The 23,679-nt window shown below is 38.2% G+C and overlaps 1 protein-coding gene and 1 pseudogene across 7 annotated transcripts; both read right to left on the reverse strand.

Annotated features, from left to right (window-relative positions):
* Positions 1 to 161: 161 nt before the first annotated feature.
* On the reverse strand, positions 162 to 2,770 carry LOC133745161 (uncharacterized). Of its 7 annotated transcripts, none has more exons than XM_062173158.1 (5): positions 2,501 to 2,770; positions 2,337 to 2,395; positions 1,847 to 1,934; positions 659 to 747; positions 162 to 466 (listed from the first exon to the last, which is right to left on the reverse strand). In XM_062173158.1, exons 1-5 carry the CDS (start codon positions 2,523 to 2,525, stop codon positions 404 to 406), a joined length of 324 nt encoding a protein of 107 aa, XP_062029142.1. In that variant the 5' UTR covers positions 2,526 to 2,770; the 3' UTR covers positions 162 to 403. The 7 variants fall into 7 exon arrangements, 4 of the variants coding, with proteins under 4 accessions (XP_062029142.1, XP_062029143.1, XP_062029145.1 ...); XM_062173159.1 differs by having other exon boundaries at positions 1,847 to 1,901; positions 2,501 to 2,769; XM_062173161.1 differs by having other exon boundaries at positions 2,337 to 2,405; positions 2,501 to 2,766.
* Positions 2,771 to 10,871: 8,101 nt separating this feature from the next.
* On the reverse strand, positions 10,872 to 23,620 carry LOC133741923 (glutathione S-transferase TCHQD-like; annotated as a pseudogene).
* Positions 23,621 to 23,679: the final 59 nt, after the last annotated feature.

Here is a 23,679-nt window from a genome sequence, read left to right on the forward strand (position 1 = left end):
GAAATAAGTTCAGACAACTTGTATTATTTACTGTTTCTAGATGTGTTATATGAGTGGATCTCAGACAATGGTTTTGTGAACCCTTCTATTGTGTGATACCTTTGGAAACTATAGTTATCTTTGCACAATTGTTGCAAATATGAATGTTCATATCCCAAACAAATCCAAAATAAAACATTTTCATATATCAGTGACATCTGTTTCTTACATTTCCAATCCAAAACATTCCCAAAAGTACATATCCATATCCATATATGATCAAAACCACCAATCCTAACCAAAAGCAACCTCAATCTAGCAAGTATTGTCTATCTTATAAAATCAAGGTTACCAAAATAAGTCACAAACCACTAACTAGATGCGATACTACTGCTTACATATATGTTTTAATAACAAATTTTGCCTACTCATTTCTGACTTCATCAATATGCTGCTGGGTATATGCTGCTTTCCCTCTTTTCTCCCATTGAAACAAATTGATTTGCACTTATGTTCAGAAAACTATCCAATAATTCAGAACCACAAACTTATATATAGCATCCAATACATAAAGCAAGCGTGCTAGGATGAATAGCCTTTAATAACAAATTACGAATAAAACTATGAGACAAAAGCTTCAGAATCATAAAGGAAGTATATTCATGCAGTATTGTTTTACCTTTAAAAGGCATTCAGTGTTATTCCCATGTTGTACTTGTAACTTCTTGGCTTCAAGAGCAAGTTCAAGGTCTTCAGAAAAACCAAAAGCTGGTGGTGGATGACTGAACACATGAGAAATGGATAGAGGGTATCACATGAGAAATGGTTTTACTGACTTTTACGTAAAGAGCAAGTTCAAGATTAACTACGATGACTAAACTAACCTAAACTACTCCGATTTCAATGAAATTTTATAGACACTAAGGTAACGCACTAAACTGGATACTGGTAAATTTTTAGGGAATTTGGAGATCATTTTCTATGCTAATTAATTCAAAGAAAACAGAGCACAGAAACCTGCAAAAACATAAACAAAAGAAATAAACAAGACAACGATTTTATGGTTTTTGGTTTTGAGAAAACAATCAAAATAAACTAGAGACAACCTATCCACTACAAGAAGAACAAAGGAAGTAATATTTACCTTCTGATGACTTTGGTTTGTATATGGTTGTTCTATATTTCTAAAAATTAAGAAAAGATAAAAAAAGGTCCAGCAAAATTATATACTGCCACCATATGGTTGTCAATGGGTCGTGTCAGGTTGAGTTCGTGTAGGGTCAAGGTATTCGTCGTGTTGTAAGATATAAACTCAAACTCAACCCATTTAATACTCGTGTCAAAAATTTAAACCCAAACTATTTATTAAACGGGTTACCCGTTTCCAACCCGCTTAACCCATTTAATAAATAGGTTGTGTCTTATTAGACAAAATGACCCATTTAAGCGTTAACAATATGACCCATTTAACTAAAAAAATGCATAAATTCATTAAATTCATTAAAAACTCCACAAGACGAAAAATATAAATAATTATATATAATTCATAAATAATTAAATCCAATAATTAAAAAGCGAAATATTTCAAATTGTCTAATCCTATGATCAAATACTCCGAGCGTCCAAAATTCAAAGAAGAAACATAACACAATCGGGTTATACGTACGAGTTCACTTTGTGTTGGTGGGTTGACCTGTGGCCGACCCATTTATTAAATGGGTCATGACGGGTTGACCCACCACCGACCCGTTTTTTAATCGTGCGGGTTCAACCCGCTTTATTTCGTGTGGGTTTCGAGTCGTGTTGGAATTAACAGCCCTAGTTAGAGCTAATAGAAAACTAGTCAAGTATGGAACTGTTGATATACCTGTAAATGGCTTTTTACATGATATACTACCACCATCTTGTTGAATCTTGGGCTGCTGCACCGGGATAGCAGAAGAACGATTCAACACCTGGCACATCGTTAAAGTTTCTCGAGTAAATACAAACAGACTAAAGAAATCTTGATTATGATTTATGAGCCAAAACAAAATTGCTACATGCCCTATACTAAAGTAACAAAACTGCTGACTAGAGACAGAATATATTACCTGCAGATTATTCTGTAAATATTAGAAGAATAGAGAAAAAGGAGAAGGACTGAGGTGTATGGTCGTAATGTGCTTTACCGAACGAAATTTATGGATGAAAGAGAGTAAACATGATGTTTTCATCTAGATAGATAGCTGGATGCTTCTAAAGCCCAAATGAGATATATATAAAAACATAATTAATATACAACTACACAAACATACACAATTCGAACACACAAACAAAACAAGGATCAAAGAAATAATTCAATATCTTCTCCATACCAAGACCAAACAAACCATTAGGAGCAGCAATATATATCCAGGAATGAACCGCCTTGCACCTGTCCACAACTTCAAAATTCAAAATGCCCTTTTAGCTAAATATATGAGATTTTAATACAAAATGAACAAAAGATTCCAAAAGTTTATCATACCATAAGACTCACCCAAACGAAATGTATGCCTCAACATATTCGTGATGACTATCTTCTGTTGTTAAGTGCGGAACATCCACTACCAATATCCCAGAAGTAGAAGTTTGATCAGAGACATAAGAGACCCTATAAGGGCAAGTGTTGAATGCTCCCAGACATTTATTACGCTGCATACATGTTGTTGCAACATACTTTCTTGCTAGTCGATGACCCTTTGGGGTCATATTTGCTAACCTCGAAATTCTGCTACAGTAAATAGCACCCAATTACTCTAGTACTACATGCAAAAGTTTTGGCAATTTCATTAGATTCCATATTTATGACCATGTGTTGGCTAAGAAGAGAACCAACGATTGGTTTAACAAATCTGTCGTCTGATGAAATCAGACGACAGAAAAATTTGATGTGTTGTCTAATAAGTGTCGTGTGATTCACTTATTCTAGCTAGTAGTAAAAAGGAATCTTAATGACACAAGGAGTCCCAGTTGAAGTAGAAAGTAAAAGAAGATTCCGGAAGGTTCAAGAACATTTCATGTGAAGAGTCCTTGTTCGACTAAGAGTCCTGAAGACATAAGGAGTCCTGATGGGGTTAGGAAACCTGAGAGCATTAGGAGCAAAGACGCATGAAATACCAAATTAAGAAATCTTCCTGTGCAAGTCAGTCAACTTCGATAGAGTATTGAGAGCAGCTCAGAAAGAACTAGATGATGATCTTTATACTGATGGAAAGCCTCGAATGTCTAGTTTCTAGAGATTTTTATGGCTTATCAATATCATTTTTCTAGAAGAAGTTATGGCCGATTTAGTACAGGAAGGTCAAGCACGTGAATTAGACTTTTGACGGAAATTTCTGTTTTGAGGTCCAAATCACATCGGGAAGCTCATGGCTGAATTTATGCTTCATATTTCAGATAATATTGCACATATGATGTCCTAGAGGCTTCCAAAAGAGTTTGGCATCATCCTTGGAGATTTTGAAGGGATTACAACATGCAGAAAGCATGGAAACAAGTCCAGATACATTGCTTGTTGCTCACACCCCTTTTTGGATGAATTTTAGGAGATAAAATTAGAAAATATTCATGTTAATTCTGCAACAATAATCTCCCTAAAATAAAGGTGCTATTTTGAAGGCTTCTCATTGGCTGGATGAATGACATGGAATTATCTAATTGGGTAATGCTATGTGGATCAATCAGATAATTCCTAGAAATTAAAAGAAGGATCCAGAAATCCTACACATCTCGTATATATAGATTCACCTTAGCTACAAGCCTCATGGAACCAATTCTTTCATTCTTTTCACACACTAAAAATCAATTCCATTCTCTAGTCTTCATAGTCTGCGTCTTCAAGCAAGGAGGAGAAGAAGCCATGCAACACATCAAGATTGTAGCCGCCATCCACCCTTGTGTCGTCCCTAGAAGATTGCTTACTTTCAAGGATCTTCAAGTTCTTCGTCTCAAGGCTTTGTAGTTCATCTTTCACGGTGTATTTCATCTTTTTCTTTTGTTTTCTTTGTTTGATTTCGTAAACTATGAATTCTATTTAACAAATAACGTTAAGGGCAAAGTTTAAAGCCCGTTTATATGTTTTGAAATAAAATTGTGATTTCTATGTTGCTTATGTGAGATTGCTTAATTGATTTTTTATTACAGAAAACTTTTGCATGTTTATGTTCTTTGGTGGCCAACTTAGGATATATGCATGTAATTGGAGCTAGATTTAGGTAAACAATTCACGTAATAGTTTTGTGAACCTAAATCATAAATAGTAAAGGCTTTGGACAAAAGTCGAAATCAATTAAGGAGGATTGCAAATAGATGAACTTTTTCATAATAGGTACGGTTGTGCACTTTAGTTGACATCCTTTCTTTGTTCTTCATGCGTTGAATGTGTTCTTGATTAGCTAGCTTTCTAGACTATGATTGCATGTTCAATATGATTGATTTAGGTGCTTTCACTTAGATCAATTATTCAGGGAAAGTAAAATATGGGAAATTGTTTGCTTATTAATGTTTCACATAGTCAACTTCTTTCTCATGACATAGATAATCAACTATAGGATTTGTGATTGGATTTCATTCATATGGATGTGGTTTTTATATTTGTTCCTTGCGTTCCATCCCTTGTATATGTATTTTACATTTTTATTTTTGTTTCTTTTAATTTTAATTTAAAAATCCTAAATGCCCCATTTAATTTCATGTGTATATTTTCATTCTTTGTTTTATTTTTGTAAATAATATTTTATACTTATATTAATTCTTTATTTGTTTATGCAATTACAGGTGTAGCCTCAATCCCCGGCTTGAACGATCCGTACTTATTCTATACTGACAACTGCATTTTGTAGGGTTAAATTGTGTGCTACTTACAGCATATCATTTGGTTCACATCTGCGAAATCTGTGAAACAGTCTTTGCATGTGCGAAAATCTGTGAATCTAGGGTTTTTGGTTCATACGTGTGAAATATTATTGTGAATGTTTTTTTTTTATATTATAAATTGTTAATTGAGTAAAAATAGAGACTCATTGAAAGCTATTGTGGAGTCGAAACCAAAAAAAAAAAGATTATTGCCCCTTAATAATATGTCCATTGGGGGACAATAATCACTGCACTATTTATTAAAGCACATTAATTTGTTATTAATTGAAAATGTAATGTTTTTTTGGTGGTCTATTGGGGGGGGGGGGGGGGCAATAGACAGATTATTGCCCCCCCCCCCCCCCCCCCAATAATTTCTTAACTGTGGTTAATTAATCACTAAAATTAGAGATTTGATAAGTCTTATGTTGTTTTGATGAGTTTATTAAAGTACAGTAATCTGTCAATGATAGAAACTAGTGATTTTTGGGGTGGTCTATTAGGGGGCAATAGACAGATTATTGGCCCCCAATAATGTCTTAACTGTTGTTCATTTATTGCTGAAATTAGGGTTTTAAAAAGTAATTTGTTGTTTTGTGTTTATTAAAGTACACTAATCCGTTATTAATTGAAACTGGAGTTTTCTTGGTGGTCTATTGGGGGGGCAATAGACTGATTATTGCCCCACCCCCCCCCCCCCCCCCCCCATAATGTTTGTTTATTGCCCCGTAATAAAGTTAACATGAATTCATTTACTGCTTTACAGTGCTTATTGCGGACCTTTTATGCTACATTTCATGGAGAGCATAATAAAAGGGGAGGAACCAAGCAAGGAAGCTGGGAACAGCATGAGGAAGAGAATTCTATAGAGAATCATGACTCTTGATGGAGCTTGGAGAAAGTGAAAACCGAAATTCTGAAATGATATCTAACTTCTAATGTATTGTAAAGTATGATCTTTATTTTGAAAGTAGGAATTTAACTTAGAGATTCCGAAAATAGGGATTGTACATTCTCGTATGGAACTTATTTTCCAGTTACGATGAAATGAAATGATTTGGATGATACAATATGCTTCTGTTGCCTTCAAATTATTACAGGTCCTTTCAACAAATTGCTGCTAGATTCATTCCCCAAAATAATTAGGTTTATTGGGGGGTCATAAAAAGTTTATTGCCCCCCAATAATTTTTTTATCGATGGTCGGAAGTAACTTAGTTGGGTTTTAAATTAGTTTACAAAAGTACATGTATTCAAATTCAATACTTGGTGAATTTAAGTCCCCAAATAATCAGGTTATGAGCGCCCATTTTGCCACAACGGCCACAACGAATTGGCTTTTTTTTTTTTCACACTCTCCACTTGACTCTAACCGCTTCACTGTAGGCCTCCCGAGTGGCCTCTTCGCAAGAATAAATGCACCTAACAACCAAATGATCACCCATATTCCTGCAAAAAATAACAAAACAAAGGTATTATTACCCCCCAATAAGCAGATTATTGCCCCCCCCCCCCCCAATAATATAGTTAGAACTACCAAAACACATTAGAAGTAGTCTCTAAACACAAAGGAAAAGATCATTGAACACAATTATAGAGACTTCATAACAATTAAGACACATTATTGCCCCCCCAATAATGTAGACAGAACTACCAAAACATTTCAGAAAATGTAACAAATTGCTCTGAACAAAAAGTACAAAATTAGGTAAATGATCATTTCCCCCTATATCAATCCCTTTTATAGAAGATAATCAATTTGCTCGTCACCTTTAAGATTTTAAATCCCTAATTGAATTAGAACTTTACTAAAATATTTTATAAGAAATATTTCATAACATTACTAAATATTTCAAGTAAATTACGTAAAGATCGAGTTTCAGTTCTGTGAAGTGCATGGCATGCAAATTTTGAGCTCCAATCAGTCCACTTCTAATATCAAGGAATTTGTTTATAGCCATACAATAGGGTAGTCAGCAGTTCGAAAAATACTTAGGTGGGGGCTTCCCCACCACGTGGCCTTACGGCCACCCAATCAGAGGAAAGAAAATTTTTCATCTTTTCCGAAAATGCCCCTGCTCCCTAATGTGCAATACCCAAAACACCCCCCCTGCTGGGCGGTGATTGGTCCTCCCCACCACGTGTCCCGTGCGGGTGCCCTACGCAAGAATCTCTCCAGCAGTTCAATGCTCTAAAATCAATTCTGGAAGGGAAATTGATTTTTGCGACCGGCTTAATAACTAGGTATCCATGTAATTCTGTTACCTACTATATATCACCCTAACCTCCTTATCTTATTCTCCCCTCCTTTCCCTCCCTTTTTTTCTGCCTTTTTTTTTTTTTTTTACTTCTCTCTTCCTGGTCTTCATCAGCAACCTTGTTCTACCCAGCTTATACAACTAGATCTATCAAGCATTGCTGATCAGCAAGCTTCAGTACACTGACATGCATGCTACTTCAGAGAGCCACGATCTTTGTTGTTGCGAGTGGCCTAAATTCAAAGTCAAACCACCAACGCCACCTGGAGATCAGAAGATCGCTCAAGTGTCCAAAGTTCAATACCTGTCGATTGCCACTTTCATCCTCCCAGTACCAGAAAAGTTGATCGAATATTGTTGAATATGTCTATGTTTGTATCCCTAATACACTATTTGAGTTAAATCCATCTATATCAAGATTCCAAGCTCTATCGCAAACATATGTACAGAACTACAGATAGCGTAACAACTTCTTATATAAACACTTGTTAAATTATAATAACATTCAATCCCCAGATACAATGCTTATTCATTATCTATAAATACTAAATAGTTCTTCTACTTCAGATCAGAAACCCAGCAGATACCCCATGCATATATTCTGACCAACATGATCAGAATCTGACATGTAAAATTGTAATGCAATTCTACATATGAACACCTGAGGTGTGCAGCAAGTATAAAGTTGTATTAGACGTCAACAAAGTTCATTGACAGGATTAACCTTAATATGTACTCTGTGAACTATGCATGTGCTTAAAATCTCAAGAAATTTTGTCGGAGTTGTCTAAGAAAATGCCTATTACGAGTAAAGGGATCGAAGAAGAATGTTTCGGCATGCCATATAAGGTTCACTTCAAAAAGTATGTTTCTTCGCTTCATCCGCAATGAGGACTGCACAAAACTAGTTTGTACTGTAATATAAATTTAGGAATGAAAGAGCAATGCTAATCCAAGAAACTTAAAATTAATAGAATTGATAGAAGCGAAAAACATGGCAGACAGCAAGTAATTTTTTTTTTTTACTATTACAGGTCTCCTTAAACAATCTCTAATTATAAGTATAAATTAATGGGACAATGAAGTAAACCTGTCTGCATACATTGGAAAGTGAGACAAGACAAAGTAAGCTCCCCAATTCCACCTACCTGTAACCTGACTTTATCAAAGTCTCGATCTCCGGAGCAAACCTACCTGCAACCTAGTTGCAACCCAGCGAAGCTAAAGTCACGCTTTAGCAAACCCTGTGTTTTCTCCTACTTCCCGGTGATTGCTCTGCTTAGTCTACAATACTAAGTATCGACTCGGTGACGCAAGAGATCACAACACAAGCCCTTATCCGTAAGGCAAGAAGTCATTTTCCGAAAGGCAGAGAAAAGAACCTTGTGACAAGGTTGGTGCTCTCCTTGTCCACATCGTTTGAGAAGAAGTCAGGTCAAGGGACTCTCCGACGACTGCACCCCACGGTGCTGGCACGCCTGCGCACGCTCAAAAGAGACTGTTTGCAACCAGACTGGTTTTGGAGCCAAACAACAATATGACTGTTATGAAAAAGAGAAAATCAGTATATGCATATCTGTAACACGTCTTTACTCGAAACGCTACCTCCGACCTAACTAAGAGCTTCCTCTCAAATACCTTTTTGGCCACAAATCTTTACTCACTTAGCCATTTAGTTTATATCATCTTTCATAGGGTCTAATTGTGTAAATATGACTTTGACATCAAAATACTCTAATTAACTAATCCGAGTAATGGTCTAATAGCATGCACTAGGTATTCGGCCCGCGTGATGCTGCAAATTTGATTTTTTTTTCTTCTGAATTTTATATAGAGTAACAATAATAATTTTAGAGACGTTAACTGAACAGCTTATAATAGGGAAAATGCTCATTTACCCAATTTTAGCTTAAAATGTGCCCACTTGCCCGACTAAGAGTTTTTAAACCCCATTTACCCAAAACACTCTAAGGGATTATTTCCCCTTTACCCAATTAATTCTTTTTATTAATTTTTGGGACTTTTTTGCCCTCTCCTTCAATCTCTCTACTCTCAGTTTCTCTCTCTCTCTCTCTCTCCCCCTCACCGATTTCTCTCTCCTCCCACCTCACCGATTTCTCTATCTCTCTCTCTCTCTCTCTCTCTCTCTCTCTCTCTCTCTCTCTCTCTCTCTCTCTCTCTCTCTCTCTCTCTCTCTCTCTCTCTCTCTCTCTCTCTCTCTCTCTCTCTCTCTCTCTCTCTCTCTCTCCAGAAGACGTCGGATCTCTCTCTCCCTCCCTCCATCCCTCCGGCAGGTCGCCCACGACGCCTGCTCTAGCCATCGCCGCGCCGAAACTCGTCGTCGTGCTCTCTGCTGCCAGGCTCGACTCCAAGCCGACGGTCCTCGTCGCTGAGAAGCTCGGCGAGGCCGGGGTTGACCTTCTGAAGGAATCGACGACGGACTGAAAATGGCTATCTGCTATTGTGCAGTCATAACCATAAAAGTTGTAACATTAGTGCCCCCCAGTAGACTTTGTATTGGGGGCCAATGATGACTGCTTTATTTATTGACGGACTGAAAACTGCTATTCCAAAGTAAATGTAGTGTTAAATTGCAGTAGTTGATAAATGAAAAAAATTGTGTTGTTTGTGTCAGTCTAGTGGGGGGCAGTAGACAGAATATTGACCCTCATAATGTGGGTTTTTAGACATTATCTGTTGTTTTGAGTGTGAATAACTTGTATAATCTGCGAAACATAGGAAGCGGTGTAATGTTTGATGGTCTATTGGGGGGCAGTAGACACATTAGTGCCACCCAATAATGTCTTTCTTAGGAGACAGTAATCATCTCTTGTTGATTTGTTTGTGATAAAGTGCAATACACTGTGAATCCTTGAAACTGGTGCAAGTTTTAATGGTTTAGTGGGGGGCAGTAGACACATTACTGCCCCCAAATAATGTCTTCATACGAAGTCAGAACCCTTCACTTAACTGGTGCAAGTTTTAATGGTTTAGTGGGGGGCAGTAGACACATTACTGCCCCCAAATAATGTCTTTATACGAAGTCAGAACCCTTCACAAAACTGGGGCAAGTTTTAATGGTTTAGTGGGGGGCAGTAATAATGGTTTAGTGGGGGGCAGTAGACACATTACTGCCCCCAAATAATGTCTTTGTGTTAAGTTTAGGGTTTAGGGGCAGCGTTAGGGGCAGTAGACACATTGCCGATGAACTGCGACGAGGATGTTGGAGTGGCTGGATCGCCGATCAATCGAACGGCGACGAGAACGTTGGATCGCCGACTGGAGCTTCATCGTCGTGTTCAGATTTGGACTGCATCTCCGGCGCGGCGATCAGAGAGAGAGAGACAGACCGGAGGTGGAGATCATGGGGAGGAGAGAGAGAGAGAGAGAGAGAGAGAGAGAGAGAGAGAGAGAGAGAGAGAGAGTGGAGGTGGAGATCGGGGGGAGAGAGAGAGAGTTTGGGAAGGAGAGAGAGACTGATAAGAGATGGATGGGTTTTAATTTAATTAACAGGGGCTAAAATGTCAATAGATGTAAGATTGGGTAAATGGGGTTAAAAAACTCTTGGTGGAGTAAGTGGGCATTTTTTGGGCTAAAAATGGGTAACTGGTCACAGCCCCTATTATTTTACATATTACAAAAGTTGGTGTTTTAGTAAATTTACGTATTTCAAAAATGGAAATTCTAAGGAAGAGCTGGTTTTTTTATTTATTTATGCAAAATGCATTTTATTAAACTCTCTCAAAGAGTACAAATACGAGCCAGAAACAATCTCCAACCAGAGAGCATCCCCTTACATCATTAGCAGATTCAATTAAATCACTAAGCCATGGAGACCTACCTCCTTACAAAACATAGACTGGACCATCTTCAAAGCCGATCTCGCCAGACCATGAGCTACTTGGTTGGCTTTTTTACGCACGTTCTTCCAGTTCAACATTTCAAAATCTTGTATCAGCAAATGGACTCCCTCTAGCACTGCTCCAATCGCAGACAGGTTTAACGACTCTGTGTTTGAAAGTGCATTAATGTGCACAACGGATCCCCTTCAACTTCTAAGGAAGAGCTGGTATTTTAACCAAGCTTTTTATTTACATTTTTCAAAAAAATGGATTTTCTAACCAAAGCTGTTCGTTATGTACAAATTACAAAAAGTGGTTGGTTTTTACAAAAATATCCTACTTTTGTAGTTTGAACCAATTATTTTACATCAATTCTTCAGAAGTATCATCAATTGGTTCGTCTGCTGTTGACGTCTCTTGTGTGTTTCTGCTTGGATGCAACGAGCTGCCACTGAAATATTGGATAGTTAGAGGAGAGAAAATGAATAAAGCTGCAATGAACGGGTTATGAATCAAATTAAAAGTTCTCCTCACTGCAATGAATCTAATTTCATGCAATTGCAGCCCAAGTTTCACTCAATTCAAAACACAAAGAAGACCATGAACAGAAGTTATCAAACATAGAAAGAATAGTTAACAAAATTCAACATCAATTGTATGATTGAAAGCTAATGCTTGCAGTCAAGTGAGCAAAATGGCAGAGGACTGATTTGAAGCACAGATCGACATATAAGAATGAATGTGGTGAAAGATTTGATGAGGTATATCTACAATGTGAATTTATTACAGAAGGCATGTATATAGCAGAAAGCATATATATAGTATACTAAGAATGAATGCGCTTTGTCTCCCAGATTGACATATAAGAATGAATGCGCTTTGTCAGCTATCATTTTGAAAGTTGGTTTATATTTTGAGCTGAAGGTTTGTCAGCTAAAGGTTTACATTTTCAATATTGTTTAAGGAAAATCGTAAACTAACAGAGAGAGGGAGAGAGTTTAGATGGAGAGAATGAAGAGTGAATTGGTGTGTTTATTCTTCTCACAATGGAGGGTTTATATAGGGATAAAAAGCATGGAGTAATACTATTACATTCCATTACTCTTACCACTATTACATTTAATATCATCCATTTACTTAAGTGCTTTCATACATAACATTAACATGATTGATACCAAACTTCTCCACTCTTAAGTGCTATCATACATAGCCATAATAATGCTATTTACATGATATAGACATAATAGTTTTACCACAATTTCATGTATACTACAACACTCCCCCTTGGATATTTCATGTCGATAGTATTTGTCTAAGCCGTGCGCTTCGAAATTGCCTCGTTAAAAACCTTGCCAAGTAATAAAACCCTGTGGGAAAAAACAACATTGGTCGAAGGAGAAAAAGAGTGCAACGCGCATTAAGTGTGGAGTATGTTTCTAGATACTCCCCCTGATTTATTCTCCCCCTGAAGATCATGGGAGTTCGGATAACCTTCTTAATCCGATGCTCTTCACATGCTTCTCGAAAGGGGTTTTTGGTAGCGACTTAGTAAATAAGTCCGCTACATTATCCTCTGATCGGATTTGATTTACTTCAATGTTTAGAAGTGTTTGCTGTTGTTGATTGTAGAAGAATTTCGGTGATATATGTTTAGTATTGTCACCCTTGATGAAACCTAATTTCATTTGCTCAATACAAGCTGCATTATCTTCGTAAATGCATGTAGGTTTATCTGTGGTAAACTTCAAACCACAAGTTCCTCGAATGTGTCTATTTATAGACCTTAGCCATATGCATTCACGCACAGCTTCATGTAGAGCAATAATCTCTGCATGATTTGAGGAAGTAGCAACAAGGGTCTGTTTTGTAGATCTCCAAGATATCGCCGTGCTTCCCATGGTAAAGACATAACCTGTTTGGGAGCGACCTTTATGGGGGTCAGAGAGATACCCCGCATCAGCAAATCCCATCAAAACATTATTTTTATTTTGATGGAGGGGAGGAGGAGAACGTCGGTCACCATTGATGGTGTCGCCGGCGTCTACATTACGGAAGGTGGCTTTTTGCCTCATGGGGTCTGATCTCATGCTTCCGTCTTTTCTTTTCTCTTTGTAGGGATAAAACAAGCCCATATCAATCGTACCCTTTAAGTATCGAAAGATTGTCTTTATGCCAATCCAATGGCGGCGTGTTGGCGCAGAACTATGTCGAGCTAACAAGTTCACTGCGAATGAGATATCCGGTCTTGTGCATTGAGCTAAATACAATAATGCGCCTATCGCACTTAGATAGGGTACTTCAGCCTCTAATAATTCTTCGTCCTCATCCCTTGGACGAAACGGATCTTTTGTGGGCTCAAGACTTCGGCCGATCATGGGAGTACTTACAGGCTTTACTTTATCTTCATTAAAGCGCCTTAGTAATTTTTGAGTATATGCTGACTGATGGATCATAATCCCATCACTACGGTGCTCGAGCTCTATTCCGAGGCAAAACCGTGTTTTCCCAAGATCTTTCATCTCAAACTCGGATTCCAAATATTTAGCAGTTTCTTTTAACTCATCTAGAGTTCCAATTAGGTTCATGTCATCGACATAAACTGTACAATTGCAAATCCGGAACTTGTTCTTTTAATGAACACGCAAGGGCATATTTCATTGTTAACATATCCCTTTCCAATCAAGTAGTCACTTAGACGGTTATACCACATCCGTCCGGATTGTTTCAATCCATATAGTGAGCGTCTTAATTTTATTGAAAACGCGCTCCGTGGTTTAGAGCCACTTGATTTTGGTAATTGAAGTCCATCAGGAACCTTCATATATATCTCTGAATCTAGATCCCCATAGAGATATGCTGTAACCACATCCATAAGTTGCATGTCAAGTTTTTCGGAAACTACCAAACTGACAAGGTAGCGGAACGTTATAATGTCCATTACGGGAGAGTATGTCTCCTCGTAGTCGATTCCAGGGCGTTGTGAGAAACCTTGTGCCACAAGGCGGGCTTTATATCTCATCACCTCATTTTTCTCATTACGCTTTCTAACAAAGACCCATTTATGGCCAACAGGCTTTATATTTGGTGGTGTCAGCATTATAGACCCAAATACCTGTCTCTTTGTTAGTGAATCCAATTCAGTCTGGATCGCATTTTTCCATTTAGGCCAATCCGCTCTTCGTTGACATTCTTCAACAGAGCGAGGCTCGATATCATCATATTCTATGATTCCTTTTGCAACATGATATGCAAATGCATCATCAATTGCCATAGAATTTCTATCCATCATCTCATGTACACTATTGTAATTTATGGAGATTTCTCTATTCTCTGGAGTTGGTTCTGACATTGGAGCGTCCCCCAATGATGTCTCTTGGACATAACCATAATCCGGAATATTCTCGTGAGATGGATTATTCATATCTATGATTAATGGATTATTTTGTGCCAAACTCGCTTTCTTTCTTGGGCGAGAATCCATCGAACCTATAGGTCTCCCGCGCTTCCTGGCAGGAGCCATGGGCCTAGCCAATGTGTCACCCATAGAGGGAACGTTGGCGCCATTCTCATGTATTTTTGAGATGGCATTATGTCTTTTAGGGACATCAATCCTTGCAGGTATATTTGCAGCAGGTATGTGTGATCTCGTCACTTTAGCGATATCAGAAAACGCATCAGGCATCGATTCTGCTACGTTCTGAAGATCAAGAATTCTCTGCACTTCTTTTTCAGATTGTGCGGTTCGGGGATCAAGATGGGACAAAGTGGGGACAAACCACGACAATTCCTGTCCTTTTTGATGAACATTAGTGTTCATGTCTCCCCCTAAAGGCGGGAAGACTGTCTCATCAAAGTGACAATCCGCAAATCTAGCGGTAAATAGATCACCTGTCAAGGGTTCTATGTAGCGGATTATGGTTGGAGAGTCATAGCCAACATAAAGGCCTAATCGTCTTTGAGGACCCATTTTAGTGCGCTGTGGTGGCGCAATTGGCACATAGACTGCACACCCAAATATGCGTAAATGTGAGATATTAGGCTCATACCCAGTTACCATCTGGGACGCAGAAAAAGGTTGGGTGGCAGTGGGCCTTAGACGAATAAGCACAGCTGCGTGTAATATTGCATAGCCCCAAGCAGAAATAGGGAGATTGGTGCGCATAACCAATGCCCTAGCAATCATTTGAAGTCTTTTAATGGCAGCTTCTGCGAGACCATTTTGGGTATGTACATGAGGGACAGGATGTTCAACCTCGATCCCAATGGACATGCAATAATCATCAAAAGTTTTTGATGTAAATTCCCCAGCATTGTCAAGACGAATTGACTTAATAGGATGATCAGGGTGGTGAGCCCTTAACTTAATGATTTGTGCTAGGAGTTTAGCAAATGCAGCATTTCTTGTGGATAAGAGCATGACATGTGACCAACGTGTCGATGCATCAACCAACACCATAAAATATCTAAATGGTCCGCAAGTTGGATGTATAGGTCCACAGATATCACCTTGTATTCTTTGCAAGAATGGTATATTTTCTTTAATGTCTTTTGCATAGGATGGTCTCGATCCTATTTTTGCTAAAGAGCAAGCTTTGCAAAACGAATGATATGCTTCAGAAGTAATTCTTTGAACCTTTCTTTGGTTCGTACTTCCTTTTGTTTTAAAGAATGGATGTCCGTGTGAAGTTTTTAATATACGGAGCATCATATCTCGACCTGGGTGTCCCAAACGGTCGTGCCAAAGTTTGTATGTGTCGGAATCCCATAAATTTTCATTCATGACATGGTTGGATTCAATGACTCTAATAGTGGTTGCGTACAATCCACTAGAGCGACACATGAGTTTCTCTAATACTCGTGTATTTCCGTAGTTATTAGAGGTGATGTAAAGGAACTCTTGTCCATTCTCACAATGTGTTTTCACATGAAAATCATTGGCTCTTATATCTTTAAAACTTAATAGGGTTCTTCCAGCCCTTGGAGCATATAAAGCTTCGGCGACATTAATATTTGTGCCATTCGGCAATAGAAATTGAGCTGGTCCACGACCATGAATCAATTGAGATGGTCCTGCCATCGTGGTCACTGAAGATTGACTAGGCGTCATCCATAAGAATAATTGCCTATGTCGTAATATAGTATGTGTGGTGCCACTATCAAGAAGGCATTCCAATTCTCCCGAAGACATACTGAAGAAATAAAGTTCGGAATATTAACACATGTCAATGACATTGGTAATGCGATACTTTATTAATAGGGAAAATAGTCAATGATTACATCAAAGTTTCCAAAGTTTATTCCAATATAAAATCAAACTTTATACAAATTGTAATTGCTCAATCCGTTTGGTAATTCCAATAAAATATGACCAGGTAAGTAGAGAGATGTTGGTGGAGCGAGGCTCGCTTAAGTACCCCGATCTCAATTACTTGCCTAGACATCATACTTCATTGGGTACGCCACATGAGAAAGAGTCAATTCAATTGTTATTTGACTAAGGCACATTTGCCGTTTTATTGGAAAATAGAAAAGACTATTTTAATCAAAGTCTGCGGCATCCTCGTGCTCTTCATTTTCAGCTTTGAAGTCTTTTATGGTGAGAATAACATCTTCACCATTTTCTTCTTCAGCAAGGTGAGCTTCTTGCTCCCTCATTTCCCTGTACTCCTTGTAGCGTGCAGCTAGTTGAGTACTTGCTTGGCATTGCTTAAACCAATGCTCGATTGATCCACACCTATGACACATGTCATTGTGGTTGACTTTCTTTATTTGAGGTGCACGTTGTGGATATTCCCTAGGCGGGTTGTTGCTGCTACTACCACGGCGTATTATGCGACCTCCACGGCCCACAGTGTTACGGCCCATGGTGTTGTTATATTCTCTTTTCCCACGTGTGGAATTGCCACCACGTGTGCCCGCTCCAAAGTTGCGGTTTCCTTCCTTATTGGGGCGGTTGTATGGACCCATTCGTCCGTCATGTCCCCTGTTATTAGGGTATACATGCCCCTTATTAGTAGGGTACCGCTCCTTGCGCCCTTTCTTGGGTGCATTATAATTTGCCTCATGAACGCTTTTGGTTCCTACGGGCCTTGAATTATAATTCTTCACAAGGATATTGTCGTGCTTCTCCAACACCGACAAAATATTGATAAGCTCATTGAACTTCGTAAGTCGTCCAGCATTAAATTCAGTGCGATATTGCTTTGATAGTATAATTGCTGCGACGGGGAAGGTGGAGAGAGTCTTCTCAATTAGCTCTTCTTCTGTGAGAGGTTTTCCACAGAACTTCAGCATGGCTTTTAGCCGAAGAGCTTCTGAATTGTATTCAGCAACAGACTTGAAGTCGGAGAAGCGTATATTGTTCCATTGAACCTTCAAGTCAGGGAGGAGGGAATCTTGGATATTATCAAAGCGCTCTTCTAGCGCCACCCATAGGTCCCTTGCATCTTTGATGGACATATACTCTAATCTGAGTGCTTTGTCCATATGGCGTCGCATCAAGATAATTGCTTGTGCATGCTTTATGGGTGTTCGTTGGAACACAAGGCCCGCGTTTGGTTCCTGGATTATGGGCAATATCCCTTTTGATGTGAGATGGTTCTCAACGTCAGTTTTCCAACTATGGTAATCCGAACCAGTTGAGTCAAGGATTTGAAATTCGAGTCTAGGTTCATTCGACATCCTTGAAATATAAGAAGAAAAAGATGTATTAGTTTCGGAGTTTAAAACTTCCACGAAAAACTAAAACAATAAGATTTCCGAGCTATGCTACCAAGAAATCAATTTCCAAGAATATTTGGATTAGACCGAAACAATGATGTTTAATAGGGTCATAAGTCGATGCTTGCGGACGCTCTTAGTCCGAATATTATGAACACTCTTAGTTCATTGACTACGAACGCTCTTAGTTCGTTTAGCGTGAATTTCTATAATTCCGCTTTTTAATTGTAAGTTCCCAAAAAGAAAAAGGAGGAGAAAAATAAATAAAAACTCAAAAGCGGGAACTTTTAGTAAAGAATACCTTGAAATAGTGTTGTCGGAAATGACCGAAAAAGTTGCCCAAAAGCTTCCGGAAAGTCGCCGGAAAATGGCTTGGAAAGTCGCCGGAAAAGTGTCCCGAAAGTCGCCGGAAAGTTGTCGGAAAAATGTCCCGAAAGTCGCCGGAAAAGTCGTCGGAAAGTCACCGGCAAAGTGTCCCGAAAGTCGCCGGAAAAGTCGTCGGAAAGTTGTCGGAAAAGTGTCGACAGATGCTAGGCAGCAACTCGGCAGCTGCTAGGCAGCAGCTCGGCAGCTGCTAGGCAGCAGCTCGGCAGGTGCTAGGCAGGTGCTTCGGCAGCTGTTCGGCAGCTGCGCAGCAGGGGCTCGGCAGGGGCTCGGCAGATGCACTCGGCAGGTCTCGGCAGCTTTCGACAGGACTCGGCAGGGCTCGCTCGGCAGCTTCTCGGCAGGTTTCGGCAGGGCTTCTCGGCAGCTTCTGCGCAGCTGCTCGGCAGGTCTCGGCAGCAGTCTGGCAGAACTCGACAGCGGTCCGGCAGCGGTTCAAAACTTCCGGCAGCCGGTTCGGGCGGTTTCCGGCCGGTTCTGGCGGTTCTGAAACCGGTTCTGGGCTTCTTGAATCAAGGGCTTTGATATGTACTAGGTTTTGGAGGTTTTTTGTAGGTTTGGAAAAATGGCTTTGATCGGATTATGAACTTCCTCTATTTTGACAATTTCGATTCTAATTCTAGAGCAATTTCGTGCTGATAACGTGTTTAAGGAAAATCGTAAACTAACAGAGAGAGGGAGAGAGTTTAGATGGAGAGAATGAAGAGTGAATTGGTGTGTTTATTCTTCTCACAATGGAGGGTTTATATAGGGATAAAAAGCATGGAGTAATACTATTACATTCCATTACTCTTACCACTATTACATTTAATATCATCCATTTACTTAAGTGCTTTCATACATAACATTAACATGATTGATACCAAACTTCTCCACTCTTAAGTGCTATCATACATAGCCATAATAATGCTATTTACATGATATAGACATAATAGTTTTACCACAATTTCATGTATACTACAACAAATATCAAATTTTGGCAGCTAAAGGTTTGTATTTTCCTTCTAAGTATCTCTGCAATCAAACATAAAAGTTTTTTAATGTAATGCACATTACGACAAAGGGAAGTCTTTTATTTTAGAGAGAAGATTTTAGCAGTCTACAGCATATTTTTATCAAGTCCAGTGCACGATCATTAATAACCAAATGCAAAATGAACTATATTAACAGAGCTACCTTCCAAGCAGGAAACTTAAAACAGGAATGGATCTAATTTTCACCAGAATCAACTAATATTAAAGCTTGATGAAGTTTATCAGATGCCACAACTTTAATGCTGGTTTCTATGCTAAAGGTTTGTATTGAAGAAAACTTTGTCAGCTATCATTATGAAAGTAGGTTTAAATTTCCAGCTAAAGGTTTATATTTTCATTATCAACCTTTGTCAGCTTAAGGTTTGTATTTTCCTCTTAAAGTATCTCTGCAATCAAATACAGCACCTTTTTGAATTCAATCCACAATACATTTAGGAAAGAGACTACTTGCATCTAAAGGCAGTATATACAAAATACAATAGGCTAAAGACTAAAACAAAGGAGTGAAGTTACCTTTTAGGATTTTTGTCAGGCGTCGATATGAACAGCTGCTTGCTAACGTAGTCAATGTTTCTTTTCTTTTTTGGATGAAACCTGGTCGGGTGTCAAACTTGAAGAACGGCTTAAACTCTTCCCCAGCTAATATGTTGTTTCATTTAGCTGTTTTTCGACTTCATCAAGCAGTCTTATTAGATGTTCTTTTTCCTGTATCAAAACACTTGAGTTTTTCAACTTGTCTTCAGTGCCATATACTTCTTGCAACTTACTGTGATAAGCACCTGCTAAATCAGGAGATTCCCCCATTCGAGCCATCACCACCCGCCTCAAGAATTTGGAGACAGATCGGAAGTACCTGTCTGGGATGTGGTCAAGTGTGAAAAACTTGGGGTTCCATTGTTGCATTCTGTGCATCCATTCAGTGACTTCTCTGGCACTGAAGGTCATGTTCACCATGCCAGTAGAGAGTAGAGACACTAGCAATTCTTTTTACATACCTGGAAGAACCAGTAGGACTTTAAAATCTTTCTTTGTTTCTAATTAACATGCTTTAAAAACCAGCAGAACACTGCTCAGATTATGATTCATGCGAATCAAAATGGCTTCCAAAGTCCAAACTCAATCTCATATATTCAATATGTATTAATAGGGAGTGTTAGTGGAGCGACATACTAAATAATCTCAATCATATTGAAATTCTTGTGGTCGCCGTTCTGGAAAACCGGGAGTGTTGCACTTGATTCATTCTGAAGAATGAGGCATTCATATTTCTGCCGGTTACAGGATTGAGATGGAATGATGTGTCATCAATGCCTTTTTCTTCCAAAGCAAGTCTCACCCTTTGGCTATCTATTGAATATGGGTGATGGTATAACCGCATGGTATTTAGCAGTGTCAAGAAACTGCACTCTTTTGCTTGACTGTTACTGATTGTTGAGGTCTGAAATTGTAACTGTCAATTTAACATGTTTCAAGAGTTTCATATGCATTCAACACCAGTCAGTAGCAAAAGTGAAAAACCATAACCAAAAGGTCCTTTTATCCCTCCATCTGAAATGATTTAGATCATTCTTAGCGTTATGACTGTGACTATTCCAACACCATAACGTCTATGACTATTCCAACACAAAAGTTGAGGCAGATGATGCATTAAAAGGCAAAACTTTTCAACCTATTTTCGACTAAGAGATGATAACAGAAGCTTTCCAACAAAAGTGTAAAAAATACTGCAACTTTCTTTGTCATCTAAAAACAGACCAAGCCTCAATCTCACATTGCAACAATTTTCTTCCAAAACCCATTAAGAAAAGAATAAGTAAGAACTTTTCCCATGATGACTGAGTGTAAACTTTTGTAAGAGCTTCATACTGGAGGAAACAAATTCAAATAGTTTCATTGATCAATGCTCACAAAAACCAAACTCAGATTTCAGACTACAATCAGACCATGAATATGACAATCCAATACTTACAGTTCATTCAAACTTCCCAAATTCATAGTTGAAGCTTCCAAAAGCTTTTTAACAATACAACAAGTTCATAACTTGCTTCAATAACACAATAAAATTAACAGGAACTTGCCACTGAAAAAGATGAAGTTTCAGAACCTACTCAGAAGATGGTTGAAAAGAACACACCAAAAACTATGAAGGCGAGGACTTTAAAAGTCTTGCAGATTAATCATTTTTCTGCTCAAATGATACAATGGACCGTTTAATAATCAAGCTAAGTAATTAATAAAAGGGAATGGGCCTGCAGAGACTGCTATACATCTATGCTGATTAACAAAAGACGCACAACTCTATTTGATAAAATATGAGAGGAAGTTCTTGATCTTATTTCTGATATTGAGATGTTTTGAACATACAACATACGGTGGCCTTATATAGGCACCTTACAACCAAATACCAGACAAAATTATAGCTTTGTCTATGGTAAAACTGATACAACTTACTAATGCATATGTGAATGCATTAAAGATGCACTCAAAGAAATCTGCCTAGCTATGTATAGCTTATAATAGATATAAGGAAAAACATGTAGAAGTTGTAGGCAGCAGCCCACATTGACCACAGTTCCTATACTTCCAACACTTTTCTCTGCAATTTCATTTTTGATGTCAATTGAAAGTGATAAACATTTTGAGACTCCTACATGCATTGCAAGTCAGAGAAGAGGAACTGGTGTTATGGGAAAAGAGATAAAAACAGTAATAACGAAACAGAACAGAACTATATGCAAACTTTTCATTGTTATGAAAGTAAAAACATATGCTTGGGGAGCACCAAGTATATACAGACCATTGTAGTGATTGAGTGAGAGAGAAAGGATATGAATTATTGATCAAGAGCCAAATTATCTGTAGTTTTGCAGAGTTCATCTACCATCATTGAAATCAAGTCGGTATCTAGTATCTACTGCTTTTAATTTTGCTGGACTAATTGAAGAAGCTAGCTATAATTATTACTGAATTGGATTGTTTCTTGAAAATGGTTGATTACTTGAACTACTGTTTCTTTATATGTACATGTTGCAGACACTTCACTTATGTCTAACTGCAAACAGGTAGCATGACTGTTCCCCAAACAAAGCAAAATCAGGTGGCAAGACAGAACCAAAGACCCGAAAAGGGATGTTATATGATGTACTTTGGATTTGTGGTTCTGTTTATATGCAAGTGAAGAACTGGGACAACCAAACTATGCAGTTCCATTTTTAGCTCCTAACGCTACAGGGAAAGCAATATGGGGGGGGGGGGGAGGAATTATAATTCAGGCGGAGCAGGGATCATGAATGCAGCAGGAAAAATATTAATTAGCTTCCCACTATGGATCACTTCGATCCAATTCATCTATGCAGTAATTTCATTATTTTATTTAGGAGATTTTTTCCATGGAAGAATCCCACTAAGATAAATTCACCACCTCATCTCTGTCATTTCAAGTCCAGAACATGTTGTGAACTTCAAAGAACATGTTATAAGCATTTTAAAGCAAAGCTCCAAAAGAAATACCAAATATGCAGCTCTACGCATTATATTACATTAATGAGGGGAAGCTTTGAATATATGTGTCAAAAAATGACCACAAATGTAAATACTATCAATTAAGAAATGAGTTACCACTGACGTTGAAAACTCCCTCAGCAAAACTACAGAGGAAGGAGCTGCACACAAATAAATGAAGACAGGTCTAAGTAAAAAGAAGAGCAACCTGCACAAACAAAATTTAATACCCTCCCCACCATTTTTAATATATGCATAGGTGTGGCTGGTAAACATTCTCAAGCTCCATGCAGTTAATCTTTCCATCCGTATTAACCTTTTCTTTTTTGGGGGGCCAATTATGCAGGGTTACACAGTCATTTCTGTTCATATCCCACATGTATGGAATCATCAAGATACAAGAATGGATTCAAGCATTTGAAAAGTTCTCAAAATGCTGTTCATGTTCATCATGTAAGAACTGTGTTTTACTTTTGAGCACACTTAATGCTGCCATGAAGATAGATTTTGCAATCAAACCACTAACATATGATAGAACTCCAGTCATTCAAATATAAAAACAACCTTCTCTCATCCCTGAAATATGCAAAAGAAAAGATAGATATTGAGGTAAAAGGTTATGCATCAAGTGTGAATGAGAGTCTGACTGCAGAAAAATTCAACAAAGGCCATTTTTATGCTCATTGTTAATAAATAATCGCAAATAAGGTTGCCCACATACCGCACCAGAACATTAGCAAAGACCCTTTAGCAATTGTCTGAGAATTCAACCCATCCAATAACAAAGAACAAAACTTCATATAAACAAAAAATCAAGCAGAGTGTACGCATTAATATATCCATATTAATAACAAATCATCAAGAACTGATCATGAACACTCCTACAGGTTTAGGCAAACAAAACACTGCTCAGAACATATAAACAAATTAACACTATGATACCTTCAATGGCATCACTGGGGGTCTCAAAACGCAGCCATACTCACATATGATCAGCCTTTCTAGTAGTGAAGCATCAAAAGAATGCACAACAAGAATTTTGAACAAGAGAGCCAATAAATTATATAGTGCATAGAGGGGGGGG

The sequence above is a fragment of the Rosa rugosa genome, chromosome 4 (assembly GCF_958449725.1).
Source record: "Rosa rugosa chromosome 4, drRosRugo1.1, whole genome shotgun sequence".
Lineage (NCBI taxonomy): Eukaryota > Viridiplantae > Streptophyta > Magnoliopsida > Rosales > Rosaceae > Rosa > Rosa rugosa.

Coding starts and splice junctions, on each gene's coding strand:
- LOC133745161 (XM_062173158.1), bottom strand. CDS start 2,525: ATGTTGAGGCATACATTTCGTTTGG. Junction 1,935..2,336: donor TAATGGTTTGTTTGGTCTTG/GTATGGAGAAGA, acceptor ACGATGTGCCAG/GTGTTGAATCGTTCTTCTGC. Junction 467..658: donor ACACTGAATGCCTTTTAAAG/GTAAAACAATAC, acceptor AATTTGTTTCAA/TGGGAGAAAAGAGGGAAAGC.